Source organism: Trachinotus anak, unplaced genomic scaffold, assembly GCF_046630095.1.
Source record: "Trachinotus anak isolate AG129_WGS33_773 ecotype Australia unplaced genomic scaffold, CSIRO_AGI_Tana_v1 ptg000002l, whole genome shotgun sequence".
Taxonomy (NCBI): Eukaryota; Metazoa; Chordata; class Actinopteri; order Carangiformes; family Carangidae; genus Trachinotus; species Trachinotus anak.
In genome coordinates, this window is record NW_027273853.1 from 29,248,206 (window position 1) to 29,274,408 (window position 26,203).

The following is a 26,203-nucleotide window of genomic DNA, read 5'->3' on the forward strand; positions in this document are numbered from 1 at the left end:
ACTTCCTGGCAGCTTTGTCCAACCATGGAAACACCAGATGGAGACAGGAAGGACAGGAAACATGAAAACATGAGCTGAGGAGACTTCACCTTCTCTTGTCTTCTGTCACATCCGTCACTCTGCATGTGGTTGATGTGATTATTGTGGCTGGACACATCTGGACACAGCAGCCTGTGTGTGCTGAGATGTCCTGAAGAAAACCAGTTCTGGTCCTGCTGCGTTTGAGCTCTGTGGTTGTTTCTCAGTAGCAGTGACCTTAAGGTGAAACTTCACCATCACAGGCAGGTTTCACCTCCACCTCCACCACTTCTGTATGAGCTGTCAGACACCACAAAAACTGACAAAAGCCATTTGTGCTGCAGTGAGTTTCCTTTGATTTCCAGTGGAGGGGATATGCATATATATTCATTCTTTAAAGGAATATGAACCATATCCTTTAATACAGAGTCAGTGTGAGCAGGAGCGCGGCTCATTTCAGCTGTACTCTCTCTGAACTGCTCCTCAGTGAATCAGTGTTAGGATTCAATTACCATAAGCACCTTTAATCTGAACACACGGCCTCTCACAGAGGAAACACTATCCCTCCACCCACGCTAATGAGAAAAACCACACTCAAGCATCCGTCGCCCACCCTGTCAAATCACATGCAAAGGGCGGTTATTTATGGGGTGGGACACGTTAATAATACATTAAAAAGACACCTCTGCTTCCGGAAACCTTTTCTCCCTGAAGATCACCTCTGTCTGTGGGTGACCTTTTCTCTCTCCCACCCTCAGCTCGGCCTGATGCCAACGTCCTGTTGCTGATGGATGTTTGTAATGACTTCCTCCCATCCCGAAAGAAATAAGACTCCAGGGACCAACCGTGCATCTGTTGGTCTTATGCTAATGGAGGCTGAGATGCTTTACAACACTGCACCCCCCCCACCCCCAGACAAAACTGAAACAACTAGAGGTTTTTTTTTGTCTTTCTGTTAAAGAACAGCAGGATGTCCAGTTATATCTTTATCATTGGACATGTGTAACATGAGTCATGACACAATCGTGTTTTCTTCTTCATATTGAATAATTATGGTAATATTCAATAAAAACAGAGAGGAAGGAAATGGTCCGAGGTGACGTGTCACTAAATTATAATCCCATTTCCATACAGCTGAATCAGCTGTGATCAGTGATCAGGGTGCTCACACAACTATCACAAGAAAACTTAAAAACAGGAGGATTCTGAATGAAGTTCTGTGAAGTGGATTTCTGGAGTAGAGATGAAACTGTCACCAGGTTAATGTTAAAGCCAGATGTTTAGTATTGCCATTGGAATTACAGTGGTTAGGTGGAGAAATGGTGAGCTGTTAACTGAAACTCAAACTGGATTAAATAGATCTGTAGTGTCTCATCCTCAGGTTGTTGCTCCATCAGTGTTGAAGCCTCCATGTGAGACACTTCAGTTGGTGATTGTGTGTTTTTGAAACTTATTTCAGGGCTGCAGCTCACTGTGTCATCCTGCCTGCAGTGTAGACACAGTGTTTCTGGTTTAACAGCACTGTGCTGGGCAGGTGACAGGTGTGTCTACAGTGACTGTGGTCTGAGAGACCTTACAGCTGGAAATAATAATATTAATAATAATACATATGGTATTCCTTTGTTGACAGAGTGGACATGCAGCAGGCAAACCCAGTACTGCTACTGGTGCCTGGTCCTCATATGTGACACAGATTAACATGTATAACATGAAACAATAACATGTTATTATTTTAATATTTGCAAACAACAAACAATGCAAACAAAATGTGCTGCCATATATTTGTGGTTTTCATTATAGAACTTGGTGAACTGATTCCAGGTTGTGTTTTATTAAAAACACAAAATTTTTAGCACATTTTAACAACACTGATGATTCTGATAACTGTCACTATAATCATGATATTCTGGAGCTTTATTGTGGAGGGACATCAAAGACACTGATATCCTCAGGAAGTGAAGTCTCACTGAATCAGACCAACATGTGGTTCAGGTGTGACTCAGTCAGGACTCTGGGGAGGAGGAGAACTCACCTGTGCTGCACCTGTCCCAGCGCCTGTCTCTGTCTCTCCCTCCGTCAGTCTGAGACCCTGAGCATTGAACAGCTGATGTTGGATGAGACAGAGCAGAGTCTGCCCCTCTCCTACACTCTGGTGTTGGACACTGTTATTTGAGAGGGCGTGGGGGGGGGGGGGGGGGGGGGGGGGGGGGGGGGGGCTTTGTGTGGTCTGGGTCGGCTGGACGTCAGCTGCTCTCTGCATGTAGAGCTTATCAAAGCCTCATCAGTCACTTTCCACTCGACTCATGGAAAAACTGATGACATCGGATACTGGTTGAGGAGGAGTTGGTCTGTCGCTGCTGGACAAAGACGATTAATGACATTAACGACCCGACTGAAACTGATTCTGCTTGTTGATGCTTTTCTGATTTTCATTTTGTGGCTTTGATTTTGGACAAGTTGATCTGTATGACACATTTCAACAGCGAGGCAGCGAGGACAGTGACGAGTGAGTCAGGGAGGGGGCAGCTTAAACCTTATTTTAGCAGAACATGAAGACTGAAAAATAAACAGTAAAACACTGAGACAGATCCATTATTGATGATGTCACCAGAGCTGTGGTCAGAAGACAGCAGGAACCAGTTCATGACAGTCAGCTGGACCAGGACCAGGACCAGGACCAGGACCAGCCGAGTAAAACAAATATTCAAGTAAATGTATCTGATTCTTTTGAGACTAATGGAACCAGAAATGAAATATTTTCTTATTTTTATTGCCCTGTTAGAATATGTACAAGGTGGTTAAATATAAATGAACAGCTGTAAAACATGAGCACAATAATTCTTTTTTCAAAATAAGAGCGCACTGTAGCTTCACCCAGTATTTTAAAAAAATCAAACCTCAGCTCAAAAAATCAGCGTCTGGAAGAGAATTAAGTTGTTACCAGGACCTGGACCTGGTAACAGTAGGTTCATAATGAGCTTGGATTCACTGAGTTAAAGTTAGAGTTACTTTAGTGATGAGAAAAATTAAACACAGTTAAATAAAATTTTAAAAAAAAAGAAAAGAAAAAGATAATGATTATGGAAGTGGGGCGTTAGATTAAAGTCACTCCAGGAAAGTGCAATAGAGTTGATATAAAGACAAAAAATGGGCTCTATTAAGACTCGACTCACAATTATTCAGCACTAATTCGTCAGAGTTCAGCAGGAGGCCACAGGCAGAGGCTCTGAAGCTGCTGCTCTGAGAATCACCAGCGTCGGGAAAATCAGCGTCCGGGGTGAAAATTAGTCAGAGCTCAGGGACAGAACCGTCCCTCAGTGTCCCTGAAGTGAAGGTGACCTGAGACTGATTAATGTAATGCCTCTTATTACAAACCATGTTTTTTCACAAATGGATGTGTATTTAGTTTGGTTCAAATTACGTCCAAAGGTTTTCTGAAATGAACTTATTTTATAGCCGGGAATTAATTAATGCAGTAACTGGGGTAATTTGCTTCCCTGGGTTTTTCTAAAAGCAGTTTGGTGACTGGAGTTTCCACATCAGTTAGTATTAATTTGTTGGTTGGAATGAGCTTCATTTACATCTGCTGTTAAATTACTTTTCACTTCCTGCTAATTTCTCCCCTTATTCACATAAACTCATAGTGAAAGATGGAGCAGAGTGATCAGTCCTGAGAGAAAAGTAGTTTCTAGGTCAGAGCAGAAATACACAACCACATTGTAAAGATGTTAAAGCCTGTGATTCTTCTATATGTTTTTATCATCAGACTCAAACCAGCAGTGTGTCAGTCCGACGTCACTGGTTCCTACTGAAGATGTGAATCTTTGAAACAGATACAGTTTCATTTTGTTAAGCTCCAGATTTTATCTTCTGTGTTTTATCTGAAGTGTTGATCTCCATCAGAAGATATATCTGTGGTTTAAGAACCAAAAACCATCTCAGTGTAGTTTTACATCTCCTCTCTCAGGCTTCTCTCTGGAGCTCTAGTAACAACAGGTCAGTCAGCCAATCAGAGGAGAGGCTCTCTTCTGATTGGTTGCCTGTTTTCTGAGTGATCCAATAAACATATAGCAGATTTCAGTTAGACACTCAAAGAAACCAAATCCTGTAAAGTTGGATGGTGGGTCCAGGTGGGTGGAGCTTGGGGCGTGGCTGAGGGCGGTGACTGCTTTGTTGTGACATCACAAAGTTCCAGAAGTCCTGTCGGCTGGTTTTAAGGCTCAGTGTCTGAATACAGGCTGTGTGCATTTCTCTGTGGACTGAGGCTTTGATACTTTCACAGTATTAATATAGAACCTAGACCTGCTTTATAATCACAAACACATGGACATCTGCCTTTAGACTGGATGGACCTTTAATTCAGAACAAAATGAAACTAGTCTGGATTTAGTTTGTGTGTCTGAACTCTACCAAAGATCATTTATGAGGGAAGAAGCTTCACTCTGTAACACCTCTGTACACTCATGTTTTTGGAGTTCAGCAACTCCAGAGTGAGACGTCTTCTATAATAAACCATCAGCTGATCTCATGTCAGTTTCAGGAGTCAGATTCTCCGGTTAAACTCAGCAGTGTGATGAGCTGCTGGTCGTGTTTTATTTCTCCTGTTTTTTTAATGACTCCTGATTGTGTTTGCTGACCTCAGACTTCTTCATCCTCTCAGCACCAACTCTGACCCTCAGCACAGGACGAAACAGACAAACAGACGAGGAGATTCCAGTATACGTTATCCCATAAGATTACACTGTCATCAGGGAATGAACAGGGATTAATGGACTTAGCTCACGTTGAGGGGTACAGGCCCTTTATTGTGGTGGAGGAGGTGGCTTATCAACTCATCCGATTTACAGATTATATTATGATTATGTTTATGGTACTTTCATATTTCTGTGCTTTCAATCATCTGGACTTACAGAATATTTCAGATGAGGTGATTCATTAAAGATTAGAAAACTGCATCCTGGGACTGATGTCACCAGAAATACATCTACAGTAATAATAATATTAATAATAATAATAATAACATATATTTACATAGAATAAAACAGCACAACGTCTTTTATAATATAAAGAGGGAGCAGATAACCAATCAGCAGAGGACAGGAAAGAGACAGTTTACTGCTCCATTATAAAAGACTCATGAGGTGTGTGTGTGTGTGTGTGTGTGTGTGTGTGTGCAGAGCTCAGTGGACACAGCAGTGTAAAGTGATGAATGAGTCTCTGGTTCCCTCTGACCCTGTTTGAACAACCTCCTCCTCTTCCTCTAGCTCTTGTAACACAACATCTTTTCCTCCTCTTCCTCCTCTCTGTAACACAGCACCTCCTCCTCTTCCTCCTCCTCCTCCTCTTCCTCCTCTCTGTAACACAGCACCTTCTCCTCTTCCTCCTCCTCCTCAGCACACCTTCCCACCCGTGGCCTAGGTGTGTGGAGATCAGCTGTGATTTTCTCTGACGTTTCTGGGTCTCCAAATGTTTGAGTTGTTTGTGTTTTGTGCGATTTGTCAGAGGATGGACTGGTGAATATGTGTGTGTCTGCTCCCAGCTGACTCAGTGTGTTATGAGAGTGCGATCGCTGCAGTCACAATATTGATACAGCTCCACACATTGAAGCGGTTCAATATTACCAATCGTTTCCTATTTCAGAGTGTTGATGAGGCGGCCTGGCTGTGTGTGTGTGTGTGTGTGAGATGGATGGCGTGCAGCTCCGTCCCGTCACAGTGTTTGTCTGCAGGTTGTCGTCGACGCAGACGAGGCTGCAGACAGATATTGATCTCACAGTGAGTTCTCCATCTGTCATGTTAATCCAGGCTTCGGCTGATCAGAGACTCAGAGGTCAAAGGTCAACGGGAGATATGTTTGACTGAGGATCTGAGGAAGCTGAAACCTCATCCTCCAGCTGACGTCTCATCACACTGATTACTGCTCCATGAATACCGGCTGCTAACTGCTAACTGCTAACTGAGGCTGCAGGTAAAGACCAGACTGCTGTTATATTTCCTCAGATTACAGTTGCAGTGATTGGTCAGTTGATGGATTAGATGATTAACAGGAGAAATATGTATATGAATATTAAATGTAGTAGTATAAGTATAAATATGACTTTTCTGCTTTCTTGTCCATTAATGTTCATTCATCCGTCACAGACGTTCATGAAAACAGCCTCAGTGCTCGTGTGATTTCTGGCTGTGACTCTGTTGTTGTGTTGTTGTTAAATCTCAATCAAAGATCAATAACTGAAGGACAAACTGATACAGACTCATTAACAGCTGAATTAATTAGTTAATCGATAATAATAATAAATCCAAATATTTTGACCATTAATGTTTCTGTCATTTTTCAAGCAAAACTACCAAAAACCAAACGTGAAGATTTGATGTTTTTCATGTGTAACAGATGAAATAATCAATATTTGCACTGTACAGGACGTTTTGTGACTCAGTGAACTGAGGAAACACTGATAATGAAACTGCTGGTTTACACACGCTGTAGGTGCAGTGATGTCAAGCTCCGTGTCTGCAGGAGTTTTGTATTTCCTGCACGTTGTGTTCGACTGAAGCTTCGCTGCAGCACCTTGAGTTTGTGCTGTTCTTTGCCCTCGAGTGCTGAATCATCACAAGTCAGCAGCAGATTCACAGGTAGAGCAGAAAAATGACTCCGGGCTGTTTTCAGAGCAGATTGTTTTGTTTTTTTCCCGCTCTGTGTTTTCCCCTGGGTAACAGCCTGCATTACTCCTTAATGTTAAATAATCTTATCAGACTTAATGGGGTCTTTTTGAAGATGTTGTTTCTGAAAGATGTAAAGCGGAGGTTCACAGTCTTGATCTGTGAACCTCAGGTCCACTCCCACTGCACTGCGGGTCTGCAGACGCCCCCGGGTCCACATGGACTGGTAGGGACAGTATATGCAGACCCCCACAGACCCTCACAGACCCTCACAGACCCCCGCAGCCCCCACAGACCCCCACAGACCCCCAGCTTCAGACGTTTAGTGTCTAACATGTGAACTGTGACTTTAAATGATTGCACTGACCTTTATTTAAACACTTTGTGGTAACAGAACAGGCTGTGTGATGAGGATGTATCCTCAGAGGAGCATGAGCGTGCAGACGTCAGAAGACGCTTCGCTCTGTGCTTCACACTGACAGATGGTCGCTGACGTCTCCAGAGCTGCTGACGTGGCTAAAATAGCGCTGTGTTATTTTGGTGGAGTCAGTTGTTATAGATGAGACAGAGTCTGTTTACTCAACCTATCAATGAGCTGCTGGATCAATCAGCTGAGATCAGAGAGGTGAGGATGAGGATGGACTGTCCGCTCAGTGTGAACGCCCCGGGGGGGTCGCAGGTCAGCGTGGTCAGCTCATGTAGTGACTGATGACTGATGATGTGAGTTGTGTTGTTAAAGTGTTTTCAGTCAGAAAAATGTCACGTTTCAGAAGCTGAGACCACGAAACATGAAAAAAGACTGTGTGACGAGCTGAGGCCGAAACTAACGACCTCATCGTTTATCCTCTGAGAAGAAGTGTGTGTGTGTGTGTGTGTGTGTGTGTGTGTGTGTGTGTGTGTGTGTGTGTGTGTGGCTGCTGCAGAGTCACACCTGCTGAGAGAAGCTGTTTGAGCACACTCCAGAGAAACAGATGTTCCCGCTCGGCCTCATGGGAGCTGGGAGAGTGTGGTCAGCAGCTCTGAGTAAACACACACACACACACACACACACACACACACACACACACACACACACACACACACACACACACAGTGACAGCGCCTCCTACTGGTCCAAGCATCACGTCTTTAATCATGAGAACGACTTTGTTCTGAGCTGCAGATACAGAAATCTGGTCGGGACAAAAACCAAATTCCAGGATCCTCAATACCAAACTTAAAACCACAGCAAAAGAAAAAAAGTTTGTTGTGACATCACAAAGTTCCAGAAGTCCTGACGGCTGGTTTTAAGGCTCAGTTTCTGAATACAGGCTGTGTGCATTTCTCTGTGGACTGAGGCTTTGATACTTTCACAGTATTAATATAGAACCTAGACCTGCTTTATAATCACAAACACATGGACATCTACCTTTAGACTGGATGGAGCTTTACAGTCTGACACTGAACTGGTCTCCAGCTGTAGAAGTGACTGACGGGTCCTTTAACGTCGCCTGACTGGTGGGGGGGGTGAGGGGGGTGGTGGGGGGGGGTTACTGCAACACTTCAGAGCCTCAAAGCAATGACAGTGTTTTCTGTTCTGTTTTCAGAAGTGGATAAATCTGCACTGACTGTTATTGTAACACATCAATGTGACCCCCCCACCCCAGAAATCTGTGCTCAGACTGATGAACAGTGGGAACAGATCGAACCCCCTCAGGTCTAACCCCCTCCCCTTGTCCCCCCTCTCCTCAGGGACTGGTCTGGGAGGAGCCTGGGGGGGTGTAGGCTGCAGGACCCGGCGTGTGTCCGCAGGAGGCTGCTGCCAGCGGCCATGAAGCCGCCCTGCTCCCTGTGGTTCCTCCTGCTGCTGGGAGCTGGATCTCTGCTGCTGCTGGTCCACCTGCAGGATCTCACCGAGACCGTCCAACTGCAGACCCCAGGTCAGTGTCGCGTCGCTGCTCGGCCCCCGCCGAGGGGCCCGTGGCCCCCAGTCCGACTTGAAGTGTTCAGTGTGTGTGATATTTTGTGGTGCAGTTTGCTCCCAGACTCAGTCACCAGGACCTGGTCTGTGTGCAAGAACACACTGTGATTTATTTACCTCAAACTGACCTTTAACCCCAGGAACAGGAGTGAGGTCATTAAACAGTAATAATACAGAAGAAGAAATAAACGTCTAACAAGCTGTTCTCCACTGTCAGTCATGTGATGTGTGGTTCAGGTGTGTCAGAGGGGGTGGTGGTGGTTCCACAGTAAAAACAGGACTCTGTGCTGTGGGAGCAGTGGGGGGGGGGCATCAAACTACAACCCAGAGCTACATTCTGTAAAGATGATTTGTTAACGTTTGTCCAGTTCTCCAGCTGGTTTCAGTTTCCTCTGGTCTGGTTCCTGACCTCAGTGACCCCGCTGCAGCTCATGTGTCCAGAGCGGTTCCTGGTTCCTGTGTGTGCTGGTTTCTGCGTCAGGGATGTGGTCTCCGAGGTCCAGTGTTGTATCCCACATTAAAAACCTGAGGACTTGAGGGGAACTGGAGAACAGACACTGACAGAACGTCTAAAGGTTCTGGTCTCACTCCTCTGTTCTCATGTTTTATTCCAGGTGAGATCTGAGGAACTCGTCCTCTGTCTTCGTCCTCACAGGTTGGGACCTGTGAGGACGCTTTGAACCAGCTCCAGGTCTCCTCAGTTCTTCAGGTTCTTGTCAGGTGGGTTGTTATAGCATCTTGGAGAACCTGCCTCGGTTCCTCTGTCTGGTCTCCAGGTTTCCATCAGTTTGAACCCAAACTCTGAGAAAACGTCAACATTCAAATTCACGTTTCATTTCTGGTTTTTAAGTTCACACTTTGAAAATCAGGTTGGAAACACAGCCAGAGACCAGGTCTCTGTGGGGGTCAGACCATCTGTTGCAGGACTCCTGGTTCTCCTGGTCCTGAACACAGTGCAGCAGCTGGTGTTGGACCCCCCCCCCAACCCCCCCATGTAAAGTCCCTGGACAGCCTCTCTCTCTGGATGCTCTTCTATTGACCCCCTCCCTCAGGAACAGATGAGGTGTCACAGTGATCAGAAGATCATGTCTCCTCTGACGTTTCCTCTCATTGATCTGAAGCTCATCAGCTTCCTCTCTTCCCTCATCAATGATCAGATATCAGTAAACCTGATTGATCAGTGAGCCACTGATCCTCACTGGAGTGGAGGAGGTGCACAGTCAGATCACAAACAGCCGTAATAATTTACTGGCTGTTTCGGATGATTGTTCTTTAATTAAATCAATGACTCAGCTGAAGCTGTGAAACTGGAGCCACTCGAATAATCTCATAACGTTTAAGTGGCTGTTTCTTCTGTTTGAGAGCGGGGAAACAAATTACAGCCCCCAGCTCTATAAATGAAAAGTAGACCAGTGTTTCCTCTCAGCAGTTACACAACAACGAGCAGAGGAGCAACACATGGAGGCTTTTTGTTCACACTGCAGTTTGTTCGGATTCAGTTCACACTGAGGAGTTAAAGCTAAAATGTCTCACTCTTCTTCTTCTTCTGTGTTTCATCTGAAGTGTTGATCTCCATCAGAAGATATATTTGTGGTTTAAGAACCAAAAACCATCTCAGTGTAGTTTTACATCTCCTCTCTCAGGCTTCTCTCTGGAGCTCTAGTAACAACAGGTCAGTGAACACATCGGTCAGTGAACACATCATTCATCATCATTCGCTGCCTGGCTGCCTCCCCAGCACAGAGTCTGTTTATCCCAGGATAAATAACCAGGTTACTCTGAACACACAGAATCTGTAAGGAGGATCCAGTCACACCCGCCCCCGACCAACTCGTCGGCCATGGAAACCTGCTCTCTTGACCGGATCAGCTCTAACATGGATCCGGACAGTTTACCTGCAGACCGTCCAACACCTGGACACTGGTTCACTTCAGGACGTCGTCATGACGCTGCACAGACTCTGACTCTGATTGGACGCTCTGCTGTGAGGCGCTTGAGAAGATGGAGCTGATGTTGAGGAGGTTCGATGACCTGCTGAGGTCACGTCTGACCGTCCAGCTCTCACCTGAGAGTTCACCTGCTGGTGGGGTCGGATCACTGCAGAACTCTTTCACAACAAAAACAAACCGCTCCAGAGTTTGTTAGGGACCAGACCAGGACCGGACCAGACCAGGACCAGACCAGGACCAGACCAGGACCAGGACTGGACCAGGACCGGATCAAACCAGACCATTACCAGACCAGGACCGGACCAGGACCAGGACCAGGACCAGGACCAGGACCAGGACCAGACCAGACCAGACCAGACCAGACCAGGACCAGGACTGGACCAGGACCGGATCAAACCAGACCATTACCGGACCAGGACCAGGACCAGGACCAGGACCAGGACCACCTCCTCAACAGGGTCTCAGTGCGACACCTGAGTGACATCACTGTTTTCACACCTGCTCACACGAATCGCACCCAGGAGGGAAAACAAACCAGGGTTTGATTTAACAGCCTAAGTATCGTGGGGTCTTGTTCACAGTGTTGGGGGGGGGGGGGGTAGCATGCACGCACGCACGCACGCACGCACACACACACACACACACACACACACAGGTCTCCTCCACACCAGGACTTCATGAACAGACTGAGCCTCTCTGACCTCTGACCTCCGTCCTCCCCCAGCAACTGATAATCTGGAGGCAGCGTCTCATCTCTGCAGGTCACATCCTGTGCTGATGTGATGTTTCCGGGCGAACGTCCCCCTGACGTGAAACATGAATCCACAGAGACCTGAGCGTCCTTGCATGGGGCTGACGTCGTTATTACGAGGCTGCAGACGCTGACCCCCCCAGCCTGCAGCCCGCGGTCACGATCTCCTGTCTGCAGACTGCTGATCACGCCGCAGCCGCACCGTCTGAAGACTCCCACACAAGCAAGAGGAACTGTGAGATCCAGTCCTGGGGAGTCCTCTCTGCTGCTGACTCCCACCTCCCGCACCCAGCTGCATGCAAACCAATCAGGTGGAGGATACCTGTCAGTGTGAGTCAGTCAGAACACAGACGGTGAGCCGTCCTGCGCTGAGGCCAGAGCTCACGACTGCAGCTGTGGATTCTTCCAGAACATGAAGGCGATGACTGAGTGAATAAACAGACTGAGGCGACAGTGAGGGCTGAACTCTGCAGTGATCAGTGTGTGTTCACTGGACGTTTAAAGCTGCACAGCTGAGTAAATACATGAAGCTCCACTGGGCTGCGGCGTGCTGCGTTCAGGTGCTTCCAGTTTACTTGGTTTTCTGGACTCAACATCAGTGAAACCTGAAGCAGGAGGAAGCAACAGGGACCAAACGTTAGTTTACTGGATTTGACTTTTATTATTTTAGTTTTACTTCTGTTTGGTAGATAATGGAAACTACAGTTCCCATAATGCTTTGAGATATAGTGCTTTTGTAAACAGGAAATGTAATGTTGCCATGGAGTCAGCTGTGTGCTACACCCTGATCTTAGTGTTTTTTTCAGCCTGTATGAGTTTCCATGTGCAGTCACTTTATCTCCCTGCAGCTTCTGATCGTCGTCACTGTTCATCAGCTGATTATGTCTGAAGGATCCTTCGCTGGATCCTTTGCTGGATCCTTCCAGGAGTAGAAGGACATGTTTCTCAGCTGCATCTGAAGGAGCCTTTGAGGAGGGACGGTCCAGTCGTGTGACGCTGTGACGCAGTCGATGTTCAGATGAAGGACGCGGTCGTCATGGTGACTGAGTGTCTCTGTGGATGTTTCTGTCAGTCTTCAGTCTTCAGACTGAAATATCTCATCAACTATTGATGGATTCTGATGAAATGTGATTGAGGGCGGCAGCTAATGGTTATTGATCGATTGGTCGATGAAATGTGAGAAAATCACAACCTCCCAGAGCCTGAGGCGATAGTGATGCAAAACATCCTGTGTATGTTAGACATGTAGAACTGAGGCTGAAGAGTCTGTGAGAGGACACAGGCTGGAGATCTGTTACCACATATCTGAGTCTGGGTCCCTCAGATATGTGTATCTGCAGAGACAAACTCTTCTATGTGAAGGATCTTTAAACCTGGAGCCTCTTCTCCTTCACCACATTAGTTCTGTGGGATTGTTTCAGGGAGGATGTTTTTGTTCACACCTCAGATAAAATTCACTCAGCTCTGTTAATGATGTGGAGACGTTTATCTAAAGTGAAGCCGACCTGCTGCAGCACTGAGGTAAACACACAGACACGCTGTTTATTTAGGGGATCGACCCTTTAAGCTCAGATTAAAACACTAAACCATAAAGCAGTAATGCTCTTTTAATGAGTCCTCTTTAATCCTGCAGGACCTCAGTCTTTTACATCCTGACTGAATCTTCCTCCCACGACAACATTTCACTGAAACGACCTCATGGAGCCGGAAAACGGCGGCATGACGTGATGCGCTGTGACTCATGATGATGAGGTCACGCTGGGTTTATTCCTCAGACCCAGTCAACTTGTTCTACATCAGAGGTCTGCTCATTAGCTGGAGAGGTCGTTGACCTCAGGTCGTCCAGCAGTAAGAGTGACGTCGTCCACTGAAGGTTTTTTATTTCTCCAGTTGACGACGGTTCACTGTAAAAATGTCCCTGTAGGAATTCACTGGAATTATTTCTGCCTCTACTCAGACTTGGCTCAGGGTACGTCCACATTCATCCAGAGTCAGATTAAATATCAGCCAACTCTGTGACATTTCCTGTGACAAGAATGTTTTGACCTTTGACCTTTGACCACCATCTAATCACTACATCCTCAAGTGAAAGTTTGTGCCAAATTAGAAGACGTCCCCTGAAGGTGTGACTGAGACAACCTGACAACATAATGGCTCCGCCTCCTACTGTCACTGGTGCTGACCAATAAAAACACAGACTAACATCGAGAGGTTCACACCTTTAAACAGGTTAAAAGATAAATATTGAGCTTCATGAATGAAACGACTCAGTGAAGTTTCATGTAAACACGCATCAAACATCATGACTGTGTGTGATCAGAGACAGGTGATCAGAGACCGTTCAGATCGGCTCAGTCTCAGTCTGCAGGAGTGATGAGCTGCTGTCGGCTGCAGAAGCTGCAAACACATTTTAACCTTTTAAAAAATGATGAAGTGTTGGTTTAAATTTGAATATTTTCACCTTTCTGCCATCAAACACACCTTTACTCCAGAACTACATTTTCTCAACTGCAGCGCTACAGTATTCCTACGCACAAGCCGCACCTACACCTACCACCTTTTACTGGTTCTGATCAGCTGCTCTGTTTGTTGTGGAGAGGAGGAGAGTGGAGAATTCAGCTCCAGGTCAAAACCTGAACCTCTGATACTGAAGGATCCAGACCAGGAGGAGACTACAACTCCCATGATCCTTCATGATGTCACCAAACGTTTGTCATTGTTTTGATGGAGAGACATCTACAGGCAGAAGTTATTTATGATGGAGTTTTAATATTTAGTTGGTTTAGTTTTTACTCGAACACACTGGACAATTTTCAAATGTCTAATCACTTTATAGAAAATGAAAAAGTCAGAAGATTGATCAGCACAGAAAACAGCCTCTCTCTCCATCAGCCTCCACTGAGCTCCAGCAGGATCATTGTGTGTTGCTGTCACTGTGTGTGCTGCTGGTTGTGTTCACGTACTGTTGTGTGGGGGATGTGGCGAGTGTGTGTCAGGCTCAGAACACACACACTGAGCTGCAGCCTGTATTATTCATGGCGCTCCTGTCTTATTCATGCAGTTGTGGTCGAGTCTGCACCAGTTCACAGCGTTGACAAGCAACATGAAGCCGCGCTGCTGCAGAGAATAACCTGATGAATAAAACAGCGGGGGAGGATTCGTCTGCTTAGCTGAACCTGTGCATGATTGGACTGAGAATCAGAGCGGAGCCTCTCTGAAGCTTGTTGCTCAGCAGGAAGTGAAAACCGGCTGGAGAGTGACCGAGTATCCGTCACACTGTGGACTGTAAATCTACAGTAACACAACATTTACACACAAAACTGACAACCAACCCACTGAACACCTCAGGGTCAAAGGGCAACGGCAACACCTCAAGATATCAGAGACACATCTGGATATTTTTAACCTCAGAACATCTGGACTGATCCACTGTGTTCTACCAGACGAGGATCAGAGTCAGTCCATCCTGATGAGAACATCATCACAGTCCATCTGACTGATTCAGGTCTTAATAAACTGATCTGAGGTCAGTTCATCAGTCTGTTTATAATCTGTCTTTGAACTGATCAAATGTCAAACATCAAACTCAGCAAGAGGCTGTTGATGATTGGCTGTGACCTCATCATCAGCCTCTGATAGAGAGAAGGTTCAATCAGCCTCTTTGAAGGAGCAAGTTCAGGTCCCAGAGTCGTCTGTGAGTCTGCGGCTCGGGACCTGGAGACAGGAAACTGAGACAAACAGGAGCCGGGTCTGAGGACTGGACCTGCAGCAGAGTCTCGTCTGAGCGGTCCGTCATAGCTTCCTTTATCTTCCATGTGTTTCCGTCCACGTGACTTTATTCACATTTTAAACACTGTCGAATCTCTGCAGGACGAACAGTCTCACAGTTTTACACTGACTGTTTTAATTCTCATCACCTGCTGTTGGTGATGCAGCCAACAGTAACTGCAGGCGGAGACTTGAACATGTGATCTGCAGGTTTCAGACAGATCAGTCAGGACTAAATGAGTCTGGTTCTCAGCTGATTCAGGTTCATATCTTCTACATTAATAAACGAGTCAACAACAGTTTCATGTGGTTCAGATGACTGAGCGGAGCGGCTGCTAACATGCAGGTCTGACCCACAACACACTTGAATAATCCTGGGGGGGGGGTTGTTTCAGCAGAGGAAATTCTCCTGAGTGGTGGTGGTGGTGGTGGGGCGGGGGTTAAACTGCTTCACCTCTCCTCATCCCTCTGCTCTGCTGTCTGTCCATCTTTTATTAATGTTCAGGTGATGAATATTTGAAGGTGTGTCAGAGCGAGCTGCTCCACAGACGCCGTCCTGTCACGTCCCTCAGACTGTGGATGTCAAAGCAGCTGATTTTACACCAACGTGTGAAGGACAGTGAGAAAACACACACGCACATATCAGCAGCAAACAGCTGCTAGGCTATGAAAATATAGCTAAGCTAACAGGCTAGGCTATGAAAACGTAGTTAAGCTAACAGGGTAGGCTATGAAAATGTAGCTAAGCTAACAGGTTAGGCTATGAAAATGTAGCTAAGCTAACATGCTAGGCTATGAAAATGTAGCTAAGCTAACAGGCTAAGCTATGAAAATGTTGTCCGGCTGACAGGCTAGGCCATGAAAATGTAGCTATGCTAACAGGCTAGGCCATGAAAATGTAGCTAAGCTAACAGGGTAAGCTATGAAAATGTTGCCTGGCTAACAGGCTAGGCCATGAAAATGTAGCTATGCTAACAGGCTAGGCCATGAAAATGTAGCTAAGCTAACAGGGTAAGCTATGAAAATGTTGCCTGGCTAACAGGCTAGGCTATGAAAACGTAGCTAAGCTAACAGGCTAGGCTATGAAAACTTAGCTAAGCTAACATGCTAGGCTATGAAAACGTAGCTAAGCTAACATGGTAGGCTATGAAAAAGTAGCTAAGCTAACAGGCTAGGCCATGAAAATGTAGGGCTATGAAAACATAGGTAGCAACTGTTAAGGTGGAATGTTTTCCTGACTGTTAGTCAATGCGTGATTGATGTTTGGAAATCAATCAATACACCTTAAATATCAATGACAACATTGACCGTCTTATGTTTTTTATCTTGACGATGATGATGATCAGATCTTCATCAATGTGAATATATTTCAACCATGATGTGAACTGTGGAGTTTTACTTCCTCAGTGTCGTCCAGGTGCGCTCCAGCAGCTCCACACCTGTGCACGTGTCTCCACAGCAGTGATGTAGAGGTGATGGGCCTGGGGGGCCTCGGGGGGCCTCGGGGGGCCCCAGTCTGGTCCCTGGACCCAGTTAAGTGTGGTTGCCGCTGTGTGTTGCAGCGACAGGAGTCATGTGACTGTAGCAGCAGCTTCAGCGTGGACATTTATAACGAGCATGTTTGATCAGAGCCGGTCAGACGTCAGACTGGACGAGGTTTCTACACTGATCCCAGAGGACTGCTGTGACCTCGATCTCTAAACCTCCAGGACGCCCCCCCCCCGAAAACATTCCAGAGGACTGACCCTGCTGAACTCTGCCGTGTAATCTGCTCTAACACAAAACCTCCACTGAAGATTTGAATATTTGTCACGGTTTAATCTGTGGAGTTTAAAATCCTGGCAGCCGTGGAAACAACAAGGTTAAATCTGACTGCGACCAGTCGGAGCGCCATCGCTGCTCTGTGACATCACTGTGACATCACCTGTGTTTCAGCAGGTCCCAGGCCACAGCTGAGACACTGAAGAGGATGTTTCTCAGGAGTTCAGCTCGTATCTTAAAGAAATCCGGCGATCGTTTGTAAGATGATGTTTGTTTGGCGGATGAAGACTTTAAAGGTCGATTCCAGGTGAATTAATCCTGCTGCCGGAGGATTTCAGCGTCACAGAGGTGAGGACGCTGAACCTGGACCTCAGACCTGGATGTGAAGCTGCAGAGGAGACAAGGGGACATTCTTACTGTGCAGCTCTTTGAGGGTCAGACCCAGGTTCAGGACCTCAGCTTTCTGTCCTCCGTCCCCTGTCCTGTGTCCTCTGTCTGTCCTCTATCCTCTGTCTGTCTTTTGTCTGTCCTCTGTCCATCCTCTGTCTGTTCTCTGTCCTCTGTCGGTCCTCTGTCCGTCCCGTGTCCTCTGTCCTCTGTGGTACTTCACTCAGAGCTCTGACTCTTGTGTAAAACATGAGTTTCTCTGTGAATCAGTGGAGTAAAAAGCTCTGATGATTGTTGACCTGAGGACAGGACAGAGCCCTGAGGACAGACGAGCTGCCACAGCCAGTGACTGATGTCATCAAGTGAAGCAGAGACGACATCATCATCCACCTGTGACCAATGAGAAGGCTGATACCTGCAGAATCTGTTTGTTTTGGAGCCTGATGAATCCAGATGAAGATGATGATGATGATGATGATGAAGGTGGTGATGATGAAGATGAAGGTGATGGTGATGAAGGTGATGGTGGTGGTGATGATGATGGTGATGATGATGATGATGATGATGATGACAGTGATGATGATGATGAAGGTGGTGGTGATGATGATGATGATGAAGGTGATGGTGATGATGATGGTGATGACGATGATGGTGATGATGATGGTGATGGTGATGATGATGATGAAGGCCTGGACCAGTGTTCCCAGGTCAGACTGGGACAGAGAGCTGGAGACCAGTTTACCAACCAGACATATGGAGCCAGTTGGGTTGGTCTCAGCAGCACAGAGCTGCCACAGGGTGTGTGTGAGAGAGAGATGGTGAGGTGCAGGCTGGGTAATAAATAACCAGGAGCTGCTGCAGGACGCCGCTAACCTTCAGTGTCAGGAAGCTGCTGAGAGGCCATCTGGAGCCTGGAACAGGACACCAACCCCCCCACTGTGTGTGTGTGTGTGTGTGTGTGTGTGTGTGTGTGTGTGTGTGTGTGTGGGTGTGGTGTACACTGAGTGTGTGTAGGTGAACACTGTTGTGAGTGCAATCACGACTTTGTCTCTGAGTACTTTTCTCTAGTGTGTGACAGTCATTTCTCTGTTTGTGTGTGTGTGCGCTTGTGTAGACTTACTGTACTTTTGTCTTTGTGAGGACCAGTTTTTGGTTGTGAGGACATGTTGTCCTCTGTCCTTCAAAATGCTGTTTCAGGGTCAATGTTAGACATTTATTGGTGATGTTTCAGGACCATGGTATCATGTGGTGTCCTCACAAAGATAGAAATACAAGTGTGTATATATGTGTGTGTGTGTGTTTATGTGTGTTCTTCTATTTAAGATGCAGTGATGCTGCAGAGTTATTTGGAGCATCATTTGCCTCCTGTTGAGTGCTGTCAGCGGTGTGTGTGTGTGTGTGTGTGTGTGTGTGTGTCCATTCAGACAACAGAAACAAACACACATTACAGGAAGAAGGTTTTATTTCAAAATAAGATGACCTCATACAATGAAACACATGACCTCTGGGGGTGGGGGTTGGGGGGTGGGGGGGTAGCTAGTTATTGGAGCAGCAGCTGTGACTAGAAGAGTCAGACCTGAACCGTGACATCACTTCCTGAGGAAATCATTATCTCTGATCCCACCTGAATAAAGCTCCACAAATCCACTTCTGGAACTTTGTGATGTCACAACAAAGCAGTCATCACTCCAAGCCCCGCCCACCTGGACCCAGGATGCAGGATTTGGTTTCTCTGAGTTTTACCTGAAATCTGCTATATTTTTATCGTATCACTCAGAAAACAATCAGCCAATCAGAAGAGAGGCTCAGTTTATTTAACCACACACCACAAGAAACTGTAACTGCTGCTGCAAACCATGAAGGCTCAGTTTACAGAGGTTCGTTAGTGTTGAAGGCTGTTGGCTCCATTTCATGATAATCATATTCATAATAATGATAATAAACTTTATTTGTACAGCACGTTTCACACAAGAAATGCAGCACAAAGAGCTTTACAACAAAAAACAACCTGCACCAAGTTCATCACATGAAGAGACAAAATGAACATGAAAACATTTAAAAACCTCGGTGTGAAATGAGAGGGAATAATAATGAAATAATAACAGAGAAAAAATTAAATATAAAATTAAAATGAATTAAAAATGGATTATATACACTGCATAAAATAACAGACATCAATACAATACAATATTTAAAAGAAGTGCTGAGCTAATTTTATTATTTTAATACCAATGAAAATAATTGTTGACTGAAGCTCTGAAGTGTAAATCAAATAATCCAGTGTCTCTTGATTCTTCTGGTGAAGATGAGAAGGATAATAACACACACACACACACACACACACAGCTGCCTCTCCTCTGTGTTGTTCTCGTTCAGTGTGTTGATTGTGTTGTTTGTGTAGCTGAGGCTGTGACTGACTGACTGTGCTGAAGGGTCCTGGACAGAGCGTCAGTGTCGCTGCTGCTGTGATCAGTAGACTGACTGAAGTTCATACTGTGCTCGCTCAGTGTGGGATTCAAACCAACAACCTCTCTTTCACCTGAGTCAGTGGTTTCATCACCTTTTCCTCTGCTGCTCACTCTGATGACATTTCATGAGTGTGTCTGTGTGTCTGTTGGCGCGCTGGCCTCAGATCAGCTGCTGTGTTGTAACCAGCTTGATGTGTTTCTCTGCAGGTGTGAACGTGCCGGTGGCTCCCAGGTGGCCCGTGGAGAAGGTGAGCCGAGCTGCAGCTGAGGAGCTGCAGGGAGACGGGGCACAGCGACACCCGGAGGACTGTCACAGCATCACAACTACACACGTCCTCAGTGTCAGGCGTTCAGTGGTTGTACTGACATGACGAGAAAACAGTCACACATTGTCAAAGTAAAACCTGACTGAGATTAAAAATCTCTCTTCTTGTCCTGGACATGAGGGCAACAATGATGAGATCAGACGGAGAACCAAAAAATAAAAACAAATCTCCTGATAATATCAGAGTGAAACAGTCTGAGTGAGTCAGAATATATTTCACCCTGAACACCAGTGACGATTTCCCCAAACTACACCTTCTGTGTTAACCCCGCCGGTCCAGGCAGACGGCCCCCACCCTCTAAATCAATATGAAACACAAATACAGCAATGAAATAAAGAAATCAGTTAATAAATAAATGTATAGCTATACAAATAAATAAATTGCTTTTTAATTTAAAAAAAATCTTTTTATTTATTACAGAGGACTTTTATTATAGAATTTCACCCACATTTATTTATTTACAAGACTTTTATTTTCTAATGCCACATTTATTTCCCAGCTCTTTTTATTTCCTGCTTTTGTATTCAAATGAGGGGGCATGGTCATTTCATAGATTCAGACCAAAGCAACTTTTATTCCTTTTCTCAGAGTCATCACACATCTGTCACTCCATCCACCAGAACTTCACTGCAGCTTCTTCTTCTACTGTTTCGTCTTCCTTCTCTTCTTTGATGTTCGTATGGATGTTGTGTCACTGCCACCCTCAGGTTTGTTCTTCAGTGTGACTCAGTGCTGTGGCTTTGGTGTCAACCTGACAAATGACCACGCCCCCTCGTTTGAATATAACAGGAGGAAATAAAAAGAGCTGGGTCATAAATGTGGCATTAGGAAACAAAAGCTATTTTTTTACTAACTTATATATTTACATTTTTACATTGATGACATTATTTATTTATTTATTGAATATTGATTCAGATGGCATTTCACAAGCCTGAGCCTGGTTTTGTTCCAGGAAGTTTTTCCTCTTCACCGTCTCCAGGTGCTGCTCATGGACTCTGCTGGTCTCTGTGAATAACATGATAAAGAGACAGTCTCAAGCTGCTCTGTGTGAAAACTCCTGAGGAAAAAACTGATTCCACTGTTTTAAAGCAAGTGGCAGAAACCGTTTTCTACAGTGGCCGTGGGAGGTCAAAACTTAAGAAAACACTTGCAAATACACAAAACACAAATTCCGAAAACATCTTCATGAATTTGACACCATGTGTGCTGCAAATACACACAACACCACAGAAGTGTTTCCAGGGGACACTAAAAACTGATGCACCAGGCTGGGACACACTTGTTAATGATTTGTGACTTTTGAAGTTAAAAGCCTTGAACAATGTGTTGTATGTGTTTTCTTAAGTTGCAGTCAGTTGAGCTTCAGGGCCACCGTAGCTTGACCTAAATCAGGGTGAAACCTTCATGATTTACTCTTGTTCTATGAGCTGAACATAGACAGAAGATTAGTTTTATACACAAATATAATCCACTGAAGAAGAAAATGATCCTCACTGGACTCAGGCTGTGGTTGACAGACTGTCTCTGTTGCAGGATGTGGAGAGCGACAGAGTCTCAGCTGCGGAGCAGAGTGATGTCAGCGGAGCAGTGAGGTCAGAGGTCTCTGTCCTCAGACGGCGGCAGGCGGCTGACTCTGCGTCGGTGTTTGAGGACTCTGCGGTCGGATCCAAACAGCCGGTCACCAAACGGCACAGGAAGCTGCTTCTGAAGAGCAGTGTAGCAGCCTCCAGCGCCCCCCGTGGTGGAGGGGAGGAGCAGCAGCTGAAGCTGGCGAGGACGCAGGAATCCCGCCGCCGCCTGCTGAGCGAGATCTGTGCTAAATACCACCCAGGTGTCACCGAGCAGCCGGTCTCTCAGCGGCAGGTGTCGCGGGTTTACGTAGAGGACCGGTCCAGGCTGCTGTACTGCGAGGTGCCCAAAGCCGGCTGCTCCAACTGGAAGCGGGTGCTGATGGTGCTGGGCGGCAGCGCCACCTCCACACGAGACATTCCTCACGACGCGGCGCATTACGCCAACCACCTGCGACGGCTGGAGAGCTACGACCGCGCTGGCATCGCTGAGAGACTCCGCTCCTACACCAAAGTGCTGTTCGTCAGGGAGCCCTTTGAGCGCCTGGTGTCAGCCTTTCGGGACAAGTTTGAGAGTCCGAACTCGTACTACCACCCTGTGTTCGGACGCCCCATCATCTCCAGATACCGCGCCAACGCCACACGCGCTGCGCTTCGCACTGGCGCTGGCGTCACCTTCAGGGAGTTTGTCCAGTACCTGCTGGATGTGCGCCGGCCGGTGGGGATGGACATCCACTGGGAGCCGGTCAGTCAGCTGTGTAACCCCTGCCTCCTCAGATACAACTTCATCGGGAAGTTTGAGAGTCTGGAGGAAGAAGCCAACTTCCTGCTGCAGAGCGTGGGGGCGCCCAGGAACCTCACCTTCCCCGATTTCAAAGACAGGAACCCCCTGGCTGAGAGGACTTCCTCCAAAATCACCCAGAAATATTTCTCACAGCTCAACCCCACAGAGCGGCAGAAGGCCTTCGACTTCTACTACATGGACTACCTGATGTTTAACTACCCCAAACCCTTCAAAGACCTGCACTGAGCATCAGGGGCTCAGAATGAGGCTGTAGACCATGATGCACTGCAGCGCTGCCACGTCGAGCTGAGCTCTGGCTGATGACTGTCGTACCTGTGACGGGAACCTGTCTGCAGGATGTTTTAATGCTGCACGTCACTGAGACTGAAGCTGAGACAGATGTTTCTGGCTCCAGATGTTTTCCTGGATGAACCTGCAGAGGTTGTGTTTCCTGTGGTTGTGGTGACGCTGTTAAATGTGTTTCATCTGCTTTGTTTGTCAAACCATTTTAAACAGGAGGTAACAGTTTTTATAGAAACCAGTGTGTGTCCAGATTAATGCCTGAACACCAGCTGTGATCCACATGACGTCCACTGAGGTTCTACTGTGGTTCTACTGAGGTTCCACTGCCTGTTTCTGTACAGAATACAGAAAACAGACTGAGTTCATGTAGAAACAGAGATTTATTCACTGTGTTCTTTTAAAAAACAAAGGTTGTTTATTTATGTGTTTGTTTTATCAGATTTTTTAAAACAAAATATCAGTGTATGAAAACTGACAAACTCTCCCATCACAGTTCCTCAGTCCAAGGTTTCGTCTTCCAGACGTCTGGTTTTGTCCGATCAACAGATCAGAGCACCGGTCACAGACAACAGAGGGGCCAACATTCACAGAGGCTAACGTTCACAGAGGCTAACGTTCACAGAGGCTAACGTTCACAGAGGCTAACGTTCACAGAGGCTAAAGTTCACAGAGGCTAACGTTCACAGAGGCTAAAGGTCACAGAGGGGCTAACGTTCACAGAGGCCAACATTCACAGAGGCTAACGTTCACAGAGGCTAACGTTCACAGAGGCTAACGTTCACAGAGGCTAAAGGTCACAGAGGGGCTAACGTTCACAGAGGCTAAAGTTCACAGAGGGGCTAACGTTCACAGAGGCTAAAGGTCACAGAGGCTAAAGGTCACAGAGGCTAAAGGTCACAGAGGGGCTAACGTTCACAGAGGCTAAAGTTCACAGAGGGGCTAACGTTCACAGAGGCTAACGTTCACAGAGGGGCTAACGTTCACAGAGGCTAAAGGTCACAGAGGGGCTAAAGTTCACAGAGGCTAAAGTTCACAGAGGGGCTAACGTTCACAGAGGCTAAAGGTCACAGAGGGGCTAAAGTTCACAGAGGCTAAAGTTCACAGAGGGGCTAACGTTCACAGAGGCTAAAGTTCACAGAGGCTAAAGTTCACAGAGGCTAACGTTCACAGAGGCTAAAGGTCACAGAGGCTAAAGGTCACAGAGGCTAAAGGTCACAGAGGGGCTAACGTTCACAGAGGGGCTAACGTTCACAGAGGCTAACGTTCACAGAGGCTAAAGTTCACAGAGGCTAACATTCACAGGGGCTAACATTCACAGGGGCTAACATTCAGAGGGGCTAACGTTCACAGAGGCTAACGTTCACAGAGGCTAAAGTTCACAGAGGCTCACGTTCACAGAGGCTAACGTTCACAGAGGGGCTAACGTTCACAGAGGCTAAAGTTCACAGAGGGGCTAACGTTCACAGAGGCTAACGTTCACAGAGGCTAACGTTCACAGAGGAGCTAACGCACACAGAGGAGCTAACGCACACAGAGGAGCTAACGCTCACAGAGGAGCTAACGCACACAGAGGAGCTAACGCTCACAGAGGAGCTAACGCACACAGAGAAGCTAACGCTCACAGAGGAGCTAACATCCCAGATCAGTGTAGCAGCTTCCAGGCCCCAGAACAGATTCCTGGGCTTGTAAACCTGAGACGAGCTCAGGAGTTCAGACCAGTTTTCAGAGTAAAACATGTCAGTGCTGAACTCAGGGTTCACATTTCAACAGTAACAGTGGCTAAATGTCAGGAGCAAGTTCAGTCTTTCTCTTTCTCTGCTTCCACGACTGTGGACTGAAGAGACTCAGCTGGGACTGAAATGTTGTCTCCTGATAAAATGAGGACAGACACAGCTGATGAACAGCTGATCAGCTTCGTCAGGTCCCCCAGAGTCACCTGGGGACAGGTGGGATCATTGTGAAGGTGTTGATGGACACTGAAGGAGTCACAGTACAGACGCCCTGGAAGGAGATGCTTTGGTTTGTCACACTTTACCAAACTAACGTGATCTCATCTTTAACGTGATCTCATCTTTAGCGTGATCTCAGCCTCAGTGAAGCTAACGTGGTAACACAGCCACTGAGTTTTAATGACTTCTGTGAAGTCTGATCTCATTTCTCTGAGACCACACTGACAGGCTCCAGGTGGTGTTAGCAGAGAGCGCTAACACCTGAGCAACATGACAACAGGTGACAAGGCTGCGTCACAGAACATCTGGAGAGGTAACATCTGTATTTTATTTAGATCAGCTTCGTGACAGCAGCCGTGTGACATTTAAAGTGACTGATCACAAAGAACACAAAGGTCTGACACACACACACTGACACACACAGTTACACACAGCTCCAACCTTCAACACACACAGATTTACACACTAACGTGCAGAGTTGTGTAGCTCAGGTGTGTTTGTGTACCTGTGTAGCAGCTCAGTGTGGGCGTGGTCTGAATGTGTCGTCCTCTGTTGATTGGTTCTGGTCGTCACAGGGGTGAAGAGAGAGAGAGAGAGAAGTGAGCGTCTCTCTGCTGCTCGGATGTCAGTGCAGGAACATGAAGGTGACCTCTGAACTTTAACACTGCCATCTCACCTGTGTGAGTCTTGTTCATCGTGTAACTTGTGTTTGTCCTGCTGCAGAGACCTGGTGGTTCTGGTTCTGGACTGGGACTGATCCTGGTCCTGTGTTTTCTAATAGGAGGTTTATCACTAAATAAAACTCTCCGCCTGTCTGTTGATGTTTGTTTGAACGTTCTGTGAAGAGAGTTTAATGAAGCACGTGGAGCTGGAGGACAAAGGTAAGACACCTGCTGCAGAGAGCAGGTTCCCGCTCTGCAGCCATGCCTGGTGTTTTTACGGCTGCTTTAGATGCTGTGTGACTGGTCTCATCATTAAAACCTCAGATCTGATGATGATTCGTTGGGATCGGTTCGTCAGTCCACGTGTGCAGCTGATGTCGACCCGTTCATCTCCACAGCTGTGCCGAGGTGTTCCTGCCAGACTGTAAGATGGACCACAATTACGGTTGGACTGTACAGCAACACACAAGTTGTTAAAATGGCACCCTTTTATACTGTGCACTGGCCAATTACCACGGGAGACTCCACTCACAGGGGTCCAGTGCTTGTTCACAGATTAACACCTTTTTTCCTTTTCTCACAGCCCCACATACATACATATTCTCATACCCCCACACACAGACATATTCACTTCCTCACTAACAAACAAAACCCAAACCCACATTACATCTACTACAATAAAATACATGTTTCTGAATCACCCCACACCAATTTACACTTGGTTTAGCCCGGAACTATAAAACATGGGGACCGTTGTCAGGGGAAGCCTTTTGCCCGAACACCCTGCAGACAAAAGACTGGTAAGTAGTTAACCCATTTATGCTTCCTCGTTGCACCTTCACAGACTTATTGCACATACACATTACATCAACCATTACCTTATCTTGGCT

General features: G+C 46.5%; 1 protein-coding gene across 9 annotated transcripts in view; it reads left to right on the top strand.

Annotated features, from left to right (window-relative positions):
* Window positions 1-25,472, top strand: part of LOC139608121 (carbohydrate sulfotransferase 8-like) — a 30,075-nt gene extending 4,603 nt beyond the window's left edge. For 2 of the 9 annotated variants that reach the window (XM_071461635.1, XM_071461647.1), the window contains exons 2-6: window positions 5,823-5,985; window positions 8,409-8,596; window positions 19,929-19,969; window positions 21,581-23,881; window positions 24,144-25,472. In XM_071461635.1, the coding sequence (XP_071317736.1) occupies window positions 8,488-8,596; window positions 19,929-19,969; window positions 21,581-22,645 (1,215 nt within the window). In that variant the 5' untranslated portion in view covers window positions 5,823-5,985; window positions 8,409-8,487 and the 3' untranslated portion in view covers window positions 22,646-23,881; window positions 24,144-25,472. Of the gene's footprint in view, window positions 1-2,225; window positions 2,525-2,629; window positions 2,727-5,822; window positions 5,986-8,408; window positions 8,597-15,769; window positions 17,750-19,926; window positions 19,970-21,580; window positions 23,882-24,143 lie in introns of those variants that run through there. The other 7 variants (XM_071461610.1, XM_071461645.1, XM_071461646.1 and 4 more) reach the window with 7 other exon arrangements.
* The last annotated feature ends 731 nt before the right edge of the window (window positions 25,473-26,203 follow it).